General features: G+C 40.6%; 1 protein-coding gene across 1 annotated transcript; it reads right to left on the bottom strand.

Annotated features, from left to right (window-relative positions):
• Positions 1-1,364: 1,364 nt before the first annotated feature.
• Positions 1,365-14,343, bottom strand: OIP5 (Opa interacting protein 5; the record flags this gene model as incomplete). Its single annotated transcript, XM_081153286.1, has 5 exons — positions 1,365-1,552; positions 4,991-5,072; positions 8,832-8,954; positions 13,639-13,705; positions 13,953-14,343. 5 exons carry the CDS (start codon positions 14,341-14,343, stop codon positions 1,457-1,459), a joined length of 759 nt encoding a protein of 252 aa, XP_081009412.1. The 3' UTR covers positions 1,365-1,456.
• Positions 14,344-14,391: the final 48 nt, after the last annotated feature.

Genomic DNA, 14,391 nt, shown 5'->3' on the forward strand with positions numbered 1-14,391 from the left:
ACCTGCTACATGGGCTTATAACTCTCTGTCTCATCTCTTTTCATGTGTGTGTGTGTGTGTGTGTGTGTGTGTATAAAATTATTGATTTCAGAGAGAGGGAGATAGAAACATCAATAACAGTCATTGATCTGCTGCTGCTTGCACACCACTTACTGGGGATCAAGCCCGAAACCTGGGCATGTGTCCTGAGTGGGAATTGAACCATGACCTCCTGGTTCATAGGTCAACGTTCAACCAGAGTGACCCAGAGGTCTCTTCTCTTTAAACCCTTACTACAGGTGCTATAAGCCAAAGTGCTATGTAAAGCAAAATATGAAAAATCATTTCAGTGAATGATATTTTATTATTCCTTTCTTTTATTACCTTATTAAGCTCAGTTTCCAACTGAAAAGAGAGAAAAATTGTATAGTCTTATTGAATAGCACCTATGTAAGTACCTGTATTTTACATAAAAAAAAAAAAAAAAAAGATTCTCAGTATGAAACCAATAAAATGACCTGGCTCCCAGATCCCAGCTTCGAAAATCAAACATGAGACAGGTGGTAATGAGAATGAAAGTGGTTTATTCAAGTTGCTGGCAACTCAAGATGGGGGGACTTCTGTCCTCAAAAACCCACCTTAACATCTCAGTGCAGGCAGAGGTTTTTATAAGAAAGCATAACTAAGAGATCAGGGGGAGGGGCTGTGGATGTTCTGTCTCTCCCTGTAGAAAAGGGAGGGAGAACTGAAGGGGAGTGGGAACATGCCACTTCTCCTGAGAAAGGGAAGAGGGAGCAAGGGAAAGGGAGGCAAGGGCTCAAGGGGAGTCACACAGCTCTTTCTCAAGTTTCCTCCCCTTGTTCAGATGCTCTCTCTCTTCAAACAGTAATTTGTGGACTTACAGCTCATGGCTGGCACCAGCAGCCCCCTCACATGAAAAAGGCTGCTCTAAGCTGTAATGAAAGCTCAATAAGCGAAAACACAGGAATTTATTTACACATTTTAAGAAAAAACAACTGACAATAGCCTTAAGGAAATGCAGAATATACAAACTTTATCACCTAATTGAAATGTTACATCATAGTTACAGCTATTCATGTAACTGCTCCATGTAGGAATCACAGTAGTGAACATTAAGTACAACTTTATTTTCATATACATCTTTGGATAGAGCGTTCATGGCACATTGCCTCTTAATCCCTAAATATGCAGTTAAAGATGTTTTCAGAAATTACTACAAAGCCAATAAGAAAACTAAAATAATTTCTGAAGTCAAATAGCTATGAAACCTGGACAGAAAGCTCCTTTCTATAAACAGCTTTACAAATCATTTGGAAAAACAGCCTAGCTGTAAATATAATAAACTATATTTCCTGTCCATTCCTGAAGTTGATCTTTCTCAAGAAATGATCAAACAGCACCTGTCTTTCAAGATGGCAGTAAGGCCTGACCCTGATACTCAAGTTCCCATTCTGGGTCAGTTTTCTGGGTTGGAATGGTCAGGAGTCACTTCCTTCAGCATCTTCATCAGTGAACTTAAGTGAGTATGCATTGATATTATCTTCTCTTTCAGCTGGGAAGAGAAATACATACGTATTAGGACATCTTAATGCTCAATTTGCTAGTTCTAGAAGTCACTTCAAGCTAGTGATTGGGAGGTGGAAATGTCTCAAATTTCATTAATACATTTGTTCTATTTCTGAAAGAAGTTTATGCAACAAAGAATACACTAAGATCCTCAGATATAAAATTTCACATGAGCTCAGCCGGTGTGGCTCAGCCGTTGAACACAGACCTATGGTCCAGGAGACTGAGGTTAAATTCCTGGTCAGGGCACATGCCCAGGTTTCAGGCTCAATCCCCAGCAGGGGGTGTGCAGGAGACAGCCATTCAATGACACTCATCATTGATGTGTCTATCTCTCCCTCTCACTTCCTCTCTCTGAAACCAACAAAAATATATTGGAAAAAAAACAAAACACAGCTTACAAAAAAAGATTTTCACGTAAAAAAAGACCAGCCATTATTAAGCATCACTGCTTCTGTTTCCCTCCTTCCTACCTCTATCACCAAGTTTAAACTCCAAAAATTGTGCCTGGCCAGCGTGGCTCAGCAGCAGAGCATCGACTGTGATCCAGGAGATGGCAGTTTGATTCCTGGTCAGGGCACATGCCTGGGTTTTGGGCTTGATCCCCAGCAGAGGGCATGCAGGAGGCAGCCGATCAATGACTCTCTCATCACTGATGTTTCTCTCTCTCTCTCTCCCTCTCCTTTCCTCTCTCTGAAATCAATAAAGGTATATTTAAAAAAGAAAAAAACTCCAAAAACTGGGAAGACAAGAATAAAATGAGTAAGAGAGCATGTGGAGACAGATGCATCAGCTAGTTTTCCTCTCCTTTTTCTAACTCTTTGTTCATAGTTCAAAATGCCTTTAATATTCTAATGGTCTCCAGAAGTAGCTCTAGTTGTCACGTTTAGAAGAGATGTTTGTTGCAATTCGATAATTTCCAATAGTTCTTTCACCATAGAATAGTTGTATCTAGAGACAAACTGGTGATACTCAGCATACAACATGTACTTAGACTCATAAATAAACTTATAAAGTTATCATGGAATACAGAATAATGAATAACAGTTATCTGTTGAAGTCAGGGTTAATTAAAAAAAAATCGTATTTCTGAGATTTGCACAGTATACTAAATCCACTTTTTTATGACTCAAGATAGAAGAATATACAAAATTCATCAGAAAATTTGCTTAAACAGGTAACTCTAGGGCCTGTTAATCTTACTGGGGTGGTCTTGGACGTGATGAATCACTTTGTTTTAAAGATACTTTTCTCTTTGTCCATATTTCAACATTTTTACTATGATGTACTGGGGTATAGATCTCTCTGCATTTATCCTTCCTGAGCTTGTTGAGGTTTCAAATATGTAATGTTTTTCATCAAACATCAAAAGTTTTCAACCACATTTCCTTGATATTTTTTCTACTTCTTTCTTTCTCTCCTCTCTTTTTTATACCCCATTGCCAAAGCAGGTCTCAGGCTCAGTTCATTTTTCTTCATTCTTTTTTCTCTCCTCCTCAGATTGTAGAAGGTCATCAGTCTATATCTCCAAGTTTGGTGATTCTTTTTTGGCCAGTTCAAATCTGTTGAGACCCTCTCATTTCAGTTATTGTACTTTTCAAATCACAGGATTTTTATTTGGTGCTTTTTTATAATTTCTCTCTCTTTAGGGATATCCTGTATTTGATGAGACACTGTCATCACACATTTCCTTTGCTTCTTTAAGCATGGTTTTCTTTAGTTTTTTGGACCTATTTATAATAGCTGCTTTTTTTTTTTTTGCTTTTTTATATCTTTATTGATTTCAGAGGAAAGGAGAGGGAGAGAGAGAGAAATATCAATGATGAGAAAGTCATTGATCGAGCCCGCAACCCGGGCATGTGCCCTGACCGGGAATCAAACCCCAATCGCCTGGATCCTAGGTCGACGCTCAACCGCTGAGCCACGCCCAGCCGGGCTATAATAGCTGCTTTGAAGGCTTTGTCTTGTAAGTCTAATATTTGGGCCCTTTAAAAGGTACTTTCTAATGTCTGTTTTTTATCCTGTGTATGTGTCATGATTTTCTCTGTGTCTCCTAGTTTTTTATTGAAACTTGTCAATTTAGATATTATATTGTAGCAACTCTGGATACTAATCACAACACACATACCTTCTCGTGATGGTGGTTTGCTTATCTGTTTTAGTGAGTTTGCTAGACTATTTTATTGATGCCTCTTTCCCTCACTGGGCAGCCTAATGTCATTCCTCGGAGAATAGAGCCTTGGGCATATGCAGTTGCCTTGGGATGACTGGTTTTAGCAGGGCTGTCTCTTTCCTTGGTCTCTATAGGCTGTCTGCCTCCATTAGCATCACACCCAGCTGTTAGCCTCCATCAACTGCTGGCTGATTGCTCTATTGTTTTTGATGATGCCCTGGGACACAAATTGCTCAACAGTCTAATCCAATTAAATTCAGACACTTTCTAGGGATGGTCTTTATTAAAGCCAGCCCTTTTTTGTTCTAACTCCAGCAGGGCTGCTCCTAGCTATTTCCCTGATTCTGTCATAAACTAGTCTAAGGTATAGCTTCTTGCTCTCATGGAATACCAGCCTCCTTTTAATTGCTAACCACCAAAATCTCCATTGTTTTGGGCAGTACCCTTAGACTTGAACTTCCCCACACAATTTCAAATAAAGTCAGCTCTTCCCAGACAAGAAAAAGCTAAAGGAATTCATCACCACCAAACCTGTATTACAAGAAATGTCAAAGGGTCCTTTGGGGGGGAATCAATAATAAAATGGCAATAACTATATACATGTATCAATAATTACTTTAAATGTAAATGGTTAAATGCTCCAATGAAAAGACAGGGTGGCTGAATGGATAAGAAAACAAGACCTGCCCTGGCGGAATAGCTCAGTTGGTTGGAGTATCATCCCATACACCAAAAGGTGGCAGATTCAATTCTTGGTCAGGGCACATACATACCCGGGTTGCAGATTTGATCCCAGGTTGGGGGACATATAGGAGGCAGCCTATTGATGTTTCTCTCTCTCTAAAATCAATAAAAACATATCCTTGGGTGAAGATTTTTTTTTTAATTCTTTTTAAAAGGAAATAATGAACTGTTGATCACCCTGACCCAGTGGATCAGTTGGTTGTAGCGTTGTCCTGTGTACCAGAAGGTCGCAGGTTCAATTCCTGGTTGTGGCGTGTAGTACCTGGGTTGCAGGTTTGATCCTGGGTCAGGGCGCATGTGGGAGGCAGCCAATTAATGTGTCTCTTGCACATTGAAATCTCTCTCTGTCTCTATCTCTGTCTCTCTCCCCCTTCCTCCCTCTATAGGAAAAAAAAAAATCAATTAAAAAAAATTATTGGAGTATCACATCATTTCATCTCTCCCAAGTTCACTGGCACAAATTATCAGGAATTGTCTAGATTAAAGGAAACAATTATGAAATTTTACCTCTGCAACCTTTTCTGGTAGAGGCATGTTGTGAATATCCATCTCAGATGCATTTACGATGGCTTTTGTTTTTAAGAGATAGCTAGATAGAAAATAGAGAGAGAAAATATTAGTACCATACTACAATTAAGATTATCAAAGAAGCAAACTTGCCCTCTAAAGCAATATCTGTCAAGCAAAGACTGCCTTCTTACTGGTTTCCATTTCAATATTCATAATGTATTTTGTAAGAAAAACAAATTCTCAATTAACAAATCATTAGAGAGACACTTCCTTATCCCATCCCTTGCCAGCCAGGCATACATGAGTCAAAACTAACCCAGGAGAAATTAGACAAAAACCAGGGTCACATGAATCATCATGATGAGTATAAACTTCACACTCCACCAGTAGGTCCTGTAGCACAGTTAGAAGAAACATAATCATATTATGACAAATAACTGTTGGTTGCCTACCCAGAAGCCATTCCCCAGTTCTTTGGTGTGAACAGAACCAAAATTTTTAGGGCAGTAGGGTGCCATCCTAGGAGATGACCCATAACTTTCTAAGCCTACTGTGGCAATCTTATTCCCTATTGTCACATACTTGCTTTCCTTGCTTAGGTGATCATGTGACACAGTGCTGATAAAAGACCATTCCCTGTATTCCCATACTTCACATATCCTTTTCCATCCAGGTGGGTATGCTACTGTCTGTGGATGTAATGCTTATAATTGTAGCAGCCACCTTGCACCCAAGAGGAAAAGGCCAGGAGAACCAGAGATGATGACCCAGAGCCCTGTCATGACTGAGCCACTAGAAAACTGGAGTGGCCAACTGTCCGCATCCTTTGTTAAAGCCACTGTGGTCGGGTTTTCTCTGACTGGCAACAAAATTCATCCTGAGGCAAAGAGATATAGATTTATTATCTTCCCAGACTCATGCTACCTATACTTCCCTAATTTCTACTTAATCAAAAAGAATATACTGACCTTTGAGTCCAACTCATTTTATTTATTTATTTATTTATTTATTTATTTATTTAATCCTCATCCGAGGATACGTTCTCCACTGCTTTTCAGAGTGGAAGAGAGAGAGAGAGACAGACGGACAGACATTGATTGGCTGCCTTCTGCACGTGCCCTGACCCAGGCCAGGGATCGAGCCTGCAACTGAGGTACATGCCCTTGGCCAGAGTCGAACCTGGGACCCTTCAGTCCACAGGCCAATGCTCTAACCACTGAGCAAAACTGGCTACCGTGAGTCCAACTCATTTTAAAGATTAAGAAATTACTTAGAATCCCATAATCCCATAATGCTTTTCAAACTTATATTAAAATTTTGTTACTATACGTTTACTTCTCCTAGGCAAAACGCAATTACAACTCTGCTGAAAAAATTACTTATAACTATTTCTAAAAAATATTTGAGGTTACTAATAGCATACAGTTAGTTATCCCCCTCTTTAAACTTAATTCTAAATAGAAATTATGTAAGAAGAAACTAGAAATTGAAGTATATCTCAAGTATGTATTTCCTTTCGAAAACCTGCATTGACGAACAAATGGTATACGTAATGCACACTGAACAGCCTCATGGTAAAGGATGGGCTTTATTTATAAGTTTTATTGCTTAGTCATCCATAACTCAGCTAGAGATACCTATGTAAGCATATTAAATGAGAAAAGGGAAACTTCATGCTTTATGAAAGGAAAATAAGCTTTGGAGTTAAGACATGGATTCAAATCTCAGCTCTTCCTCCTACCTCTCTGAGCTTTAGTTTTATTTTCTGAACTCAGTGAGGTAAGCATAATGCCTGGCACAAACTAGGTCATCAATGGCAGTTTTTGTTTTTAATGATCAAGAAAAGATTTTTTTTTTAACCTATTGATTGTGAGAGAGAGAGAGGCATCAATTTGTTGTTCCACCTATTTATGCATTCATTGGTTGATTCTTGTATGTGCCCTGACTGAGGGTCGAACCTTTAACTTCGGCATATCGGGAGGACACTCTGACCAAGCTACCCAGCCAGGGCAAGAAAGACTTTGACGGATGTTTCAGTTTGTTGTAATAAAAAAAGTTTAACTAATAAGTGAATTTATTAGAAAGATAAATAAATATCCCGAGTAATTTCTGAGTAGGGTACTTATTCAGACTCTGAGGCCACATGGTCATTATTTGTTACTTTTCTTTGTGTATCTGCTTCTTGTCTTTTCCTGCAGACAAAATTTCTCTGTATCTACATTTATAATGTAAAAAATAGCTATCCTAAACTAGAGCTTTCACTTCTCAACTTCAGCATCAGTACCACCTGCAAATGACCAATGTCTCTGGGTCCTTATTTCAATACCTAGGGTAGAAAGCCTGACTGACTTGGCTTGGGTCAAGTATCCATTCTTGATCCCATGACCTGGGAGTGGATCACACATGATACAAATATCCCACAATACAAGGTCCCACCCTATGGGAGGGAGACAGGGACCAGGCAAAAACCCATAAAGTGTTTACAACATTATTTTACAAAAGCTTACTTCCAGCGCCTGGCCGGCGTGGCTCAGCTGTTGAGGATGTTTGATTCCTGCTCAGGGCACATGCCTGGGCTGCGGGCTCAATCTCTAGTAGGGGGCGTGTAGGAGGCAGCCGATCAATGACACTCTCTCATCATTGTTTCTGTCTCTCTCCCTTTCCCTACCTCTCTCTGAAATCAATAAAGACATATTAAAACAAAAAAACAAAACTTACTTCCAGATGTTCCTATAAGGAAAGAATATCCTCTCAATTATTACATTATATGATTACTAAGACCTGGTATGATTATAAGACACCTAAAATGACTATATTATATATATATTTTTTTTAATAATTTTATTTATTAGTTATTTTGTTGTTAATCCTCACCCGAAGGATATTTTTTCCCTTGATTTTTAGAGAGAGTGAAAGGGAGGGAGGGAGAGATAAACATCAAGGTGAGAGAAAAACATTGATCAGTTGCCTCCCCCCACATGCCCCGACTGGAGATTGAACCCAAAACCTGGGTATGTACCCTGACCAGGAATAGAACCCTCCACCTTTTGGTATACAGGACGATGCTCCAGCTGACTGAGCCACATAGGCCAGGGCTTTTATTTTTAATTGATTGTACAGTGAGGAAAAGAGGGAAAGAGAACTAAAATGACTATATTTTGATCCCACTACCATCTTTTTTTAAGAGACAGTGCCTGGCTTTAGCATCTTCTTTGGTATGAACATTCTGCCTTTTCTAGACAGCAGAGATGGAACTGGAGTGTATTATGTTAAGTGAAACAAGTTAGGCAGAGAAAGACAAATATCACATGATCTCACTTATATGTGGAATCTAAAGAACAAAATAAACTGATGAACAAAACAGACCCAGTGACATAGAAGCACTGAACAGACTGACAAATCTCAGAGGGAAGGTGGGAAGAGATTAACAAAAGAATTTATGTGCATAAATGCATAACCCATGGACACAGACAACAGTGTGTGGTGAAGGCCTGGGGGCGGGGGGGAAGGCGTCAATGGGGCAGAAAAGGTGACATCTGTAATTCTTTCAACAATAAAGATAAATTTTAAAAAATAAAGAAAATTTGATAAAGAAAATCTAAGTCGCCCTAGCCAGTGTGGCTCAGTTGGTTGGGCATCATTCTGTGCACCAAAGGGTTGCCGGTTCAATTCCAGGTCAGGGCACATACCCAGGTTGTGAGCTTGATCCCCAGTAGGGAGCCTGCAGGAGGCAGCCGATTGATGCTTCCCTCTCACATCAATGTTTCCCTCTCTCTGCCCCTCTCCCTTCCTCTCTAATCAATAAAAATATTTTTAAAAAAAGACTAAGTCTACTCACCACTCCATTTTATCACTGGAAAGGCAGAAGTGACCTTTCAAGGCAGCCAAGGCAGCATGGGTAGAATAGAGATGGAAACCAATGGGAATCCCACAGGAACTACAGAATAAAAGGTTGTAAGTGCTAGAGGGGAAAAACAGAATATGGGTAAGAAAGAAAATCTGAAAACAAATACAAAATAACCAGCACCTGGAAACATTCCTAAAAACTATGCTATAGTAATGTTACATTCAAGAAAGGTTAACAAAGATTTTAATATAATTACACCCTAGATTACAGATAACCTTGTGCATTCTGGTCACAAAAGAAATCATGGATGCAGAACTGTCACTTCAACAGAGAAAAGTAATTTACATATGAAAAGCAGAAAGAAAGCTAATCACCTTTAAACAAATAAAACTACACATGACTATGTTTTTTTTAAAATATGTATTTTTAAAAAGTGATTTTAGAGACAGGGGAAGGGAGATAGATACAAAAACATCGATGAGAGTGAAACATTGATCAGCTGCCTCCTGCACACCCCCTACTGGAAATCAAGTCTCAATTCCAGGCATGTGCCCTGACCAGGAATCGAACCAGTGACTTCTTGGTTCATGGGTCAATGCTCAACCACTGAGGCACCCTGGCCAGGCTACACATGACCCTTTAAATTAGCTACCATTAATCAATTTGACCAGGGCTTACTAAAAAATTTATTAATAGAATTCAAATCAGGACTTTTATTTTGCAGATGAAACAAAAAACTTTAAGGAATCCTATTATCCTAGCAAGCCATCAATTTTCTTTTCCTTCACCCTCTGAAACATCACTGGATGAAGAACAGGGAAATGTTGATTTTACTCCTAGTTATACCACTTGGGTAAGTCGCTTACCATATTTGCTGGTATATAAGAACATCCAAATATTACAAAGAAATGTCTTAGGAAAAAATGAACTATGTTTCAGGATGCCTGTACTGAAAACAATTTTAAGGGGGGAAAAATTGTATAAACATAATATACTACACAGTAAAATTCTGTAGAGTATAAAAATCAGATGGCTAAAAATGAATCATTCTAGAAAACAGATACTAAAAAAGACCAAGCAACAAAATATACTAAATTTACTGGTAAATGAAGTCCCACACCACATATGTAGTATTGCATTTTTTGTGACTATGGTAACCAAAATGTAAGTCATGAAATAAAGTTGCATTAATTTGAATTAATTCCTATGTAGGAATTACATCAGACAAAGCACAGTACCTACAGATAAATGTCTCATGGAAACAGATATATAGCACAAAGCAAAATGTAAAGAAATCCCAAAATTCTTATGCATGCAATATAAAACAAGTTATTTCATTGAATATTAGCCTGCTAATGACCCAGGTCCTTCACAAATGAAGGTCTATATCACCACACCGGCTAAAGAACTTGCTGAAGGCAGAGGGAATACACAATGAATGGGTAGTGAAGAAGGTAGTTATAAATACTAGCTATGACCATGTGACCAGTTACAGAACTGAGACTGTAACTTTCATGCGTATTTCCTCTTTATTTTGCTATGAATGTTTGTGTGTATATGTTTGTTTTCTTCCCTTTCTCTCTCTTTTTAAGGTTTTTAAAACTGATTTTTAGAGAGAGAGAGGAAGGGAGAGGGGGAGAGAGAAACATCAATTTGAGAGCCGAACATTGATCGGCTGCCTCCTGCATGCCCCGAGCTGGGGACTGAGCCCCAAACCAGGCATGTGTCCTGACTGGGAATCGAAATATCCACCTTTCAGTGCAAGGGATGATGCCCAACCAACTGAGCCACACCAGCCAGGGCTCTTCCCTTTCTTCAATTGTTAAATTTACACAATAGTATTGTTATGAGAAATCAAGGAAAAAAGTAAACATCAATTACGGACTTCACCTGGAGAGGGGTTAGTGCATTTTCAGTTATATTGTAAAATAGTTGTACCATGTTACACAGAATTATGACCTTGTTATTGTCTTTGTTTGGAGATTAGTAGTTCTAGGATATTCATGTGGGTGCCAAGTTAATAAGTGATGGTTAAATTTTGTGTCAACTTATCTGAGCCACAGGGTGCCCAGTTATTTTGTCAAACATTGTTATGAATGTGTTTGTGAGGGTGCTTTTGAATAAGATTAACACTTCAATCAGTAGACTCAGTAAAGCAGATTGCCCTAGTGTGGGTGGCCCTCCTCTCATCAGTGCCTGTACCTCTCATGAGTAAGAGAGAACACTTGCCTGACTACCTTGAACTGTGGCATTGGTTTTTCATCCTGCCTTTGGACTTAAACTGAAATGTAGGCTCTTCTTGGGTCTAAGAGCCTGCTGGGCTTTTGGACTGGAATTTACACCTTTGGATCTCCTGAGACAGGCTAGTAAGCCAGGACAAGAGGAATAGGGAAACTGAGACAGTTAAACAAGCAGTTGGCAGCCATCTAGTAAATCACAAAATCCTATCTTCTATAACCAAGGACACTTAAGAGTACTGTAAATAGTTTACACTTCTCCCTCTCCCCAACCAGAGGGTAAAAAACTTAAATCACCCTACTCAGGGAGATTGATAGCAGAAATCCAATTAGTGCCATTTGCCAACCACACCCAAGAACAGAAGAAGTTAAGGAAATAAATTTCATCTGGGCACATCAGCATAAAACTGATGAATATTCTATTGCGATCCTCCCTAAGATCTCCCCTAAACTCCTAGCCTTTAAAAACCTTCAAAATGAAGGTCCCAGCGTGCTCTCCCTCCCAGGAGCATGCCAGCACCTCTCCCTTTCCCCTCTTCTTCCCCCACAGGCATGCATCTCCTAAACTCTAAGGGACCCCACAAGGCTTGCAACCAGACAGCAAGAGGCAGCAGCAGCAGCTCGTACAGAGCTAACCCCCTGATCCTGTCAAGGCCCCCTTTTCTCTGACTTCTTAATGAGCCAAGGCAGCCCAGCTTAGGCTCACTTCCCCACCTAGTCCCTCCCCTGTAGCTTCTTCTACCTTAGGCTCTTCCCCAGCTTTAATAAACGTCCTCTAAAAATCACCTGGACTTGTACTGTGAAATCTTTGCTGCACCATCAAGAATCCACACACTAGCAGCTGGCGCTAGGCAGACCCACTCAGGGCCAAGTCCCCTTTCCGGTAACACTCAGGCCTGTGAACTTGGACTAGAATTAACCCAATAGCTCTGCTTGCCAACAACAGCTCTTGGGACTTCTCATCTTCCATAATTGCAGAAGCCATTCCTGATAACGAATCTCTTCCTGAAAAGTCCCATGGCTCCCCTTATTCCAAAAATACCCAAAACGTGGTTCTTTCCCTCCAGTGTTTTATAAACCATCTAGATCAGTACTGTTCAATAGAAATATGTGAGCCACATAAGTAATTTAAAATTCTCTCAATCTTGTTAAAAAAAATTTTAAACAGGTGAAATTAGTTTTAATATATTTTATGCTATCCAATATATCAAAAATATAATTTGAAATTTAATACTTCTAAATTATTGATTTTCTGTACCAAGTGTTCAAATCCAGTATGTATTTTGCACTCACAGCATATCTCAAGTCAGAATGAACACAGTGCTCAACAGCTAGATGTGGCTAGTGGTCACAGCATTGGAGAGTATGGGTCTAGACACATTATCCTCCTTTCTAAGACAGTATCAGAGAGCTTCTGCCTCTGGCCCCACATGATTCACTTCCAAGCAGGCTACCACTCCTTCCCTCTGTTCCTTCTGGGTGGGAAGAGGACACTCCAGTAAGGGTAAGGAGTGTCTTTCAGTTGGGAAAGAGAAGCAACAGAACTCTTCCTGGTTACTACCTAAAGCGACTAAGTATTCCTATACTTTAACCCTAAAACTGAACCAAATTGGTCAGAATGAACTGTCTTGCTGTTAAAGCCAACATTCAAAACTGAGGAGCCTTGTAATATAAGGCCCCCAGTGGATGTCTGAAACCATGGAGAGTACTGAACTCTTAGTATGTTTTTCCTATATATTCATACAGTTTATGACTTCTTTTTGGCATATCTGAATAAGCAACATCACTACTCTTGCATTTTGGAGCCATTATTAAGTAAAATCGGGGTTACTTGAACACAAGCACTGACACAGTAACAGCTGATCTGATAATCAAGCCAGTTAGTACATAACTAACCATGAGTTAGTATATACAGCATAGATACGCTGGACAAAGGGCAGAACACTGTGAAATTTCACTACGCTATTCAGAATGATGCACAATTTAAAACTTATAAATTGTTTATTTCTGGAATTTTTCATTTAATGTTTTCAGACTGTAGTTGACCTAGGGTAACTGAAACCATGGAAAGCGAAACCACAGATAAGGGGGGCCGACTACTTATTCAAGTACTTGACTTTCAACTGCGTTTTCCCCCTAGTTTCCTGGGTTACAGCAGAATAAGTTCTGCCATTGCTTATTACAAACTCCAGGTTAAATGCAAACTTAAAAGTCCCAGTTATCTCAAAGGACTGTGGTTTCTAGTAAGTTATTCCCACTATACACCAAAATATAATTTTCTCCTTTTCCCTCTTCTAGACACACCTTCTTAGCCTCACTTCACTTGCACAAGTCACTAGGGATATGTGGCCCTCAGAAAGATCTTAAAATCTACACACAAAGACAACTTGTCCATTCACTGATGCATCAAGTTCGTGGAAGACTGAAACAGGTAAAGGGAGCATACTTCCAATACAATGGATGGATGGAATATACTTTTCTTCCAGTGCCAAGATATCATTCCAGCTCCTCAGTATCATTAAGTCGGGGACTGGACACCGATCAGGAATCTCAGTACGTACCTGCCTTTGAGTAAACCTTCAATGCCAACTAAGAAGGGAGCTTCCAAAACCACGTTATTTGTAACTCCTATGAAGGAAAAAAAAAAAAAAGCGGGTCAGAATGAGTACCGGTGAGGCCTTGAAAGGGAAAACCTTCCCCTCCAGACAGGCTCATCATGGCCACAAAAATAAAGTTGCCCCCATCCCTGGCAAAGGGTTAATTTCCAGATCTTAACCCGCTTTTCTTCCCCAGCCGGCTCTCTGCCGCCCCGAGAGAAAGCGGGAACACCCTCTTGGGCCCCCCTCCGCCTTCCCCAGACACCGCCCCCACTCACTGGAGAAGGCGACGGCCCCGAGGGACCGCGACAGGTTCCAGGCGAGGTGCACCGAGTCGGCCAGCACTGCGTGGCACCGCGCGCACTGGAACACGACGCACCTCTCGGGCTGCAGCCACGACGGCAGCCGCGGGCTGGGTGGCGGCTCGTCCGTCCCCAGCCCTGCGGGACCAAGCGGCGAGGACCCCTGCACCACCTGCGTGTCCCACTCCATGGAAGTCGTCAAAGAAGGTTCGTCAATTGTCTTAGTGCCATCACAAAAGTCACCCTCCCACAGCTTTGCGTACCTAGAGCGGTGCCGCCGCGGACGAGCAGCCATCTTTCTGCGGCCGCCGCCAGGATTTTGAACACGCACCAGGCCCCGCCCCAAGCACGGGTCCTGCATCTTCATTGGACACCATAAGCCCGGGCCTGTAGCGCAGTCTGTGCCTGGACACGC

Source organism: Miniopterus schreibersii (assembly GCF_964146895.1).
Source record: "Miniopterus schreibersii genome assembly, chromosome: 1".
In the NCBI taxonomy this organism is placed as follows: domain Eukaryota; kingdom Metazoa; phylum Chordata; class Mammalia; order Chiroptera; family Miniopteridae; genus Miniopterus; species Miniopterus schreibersii.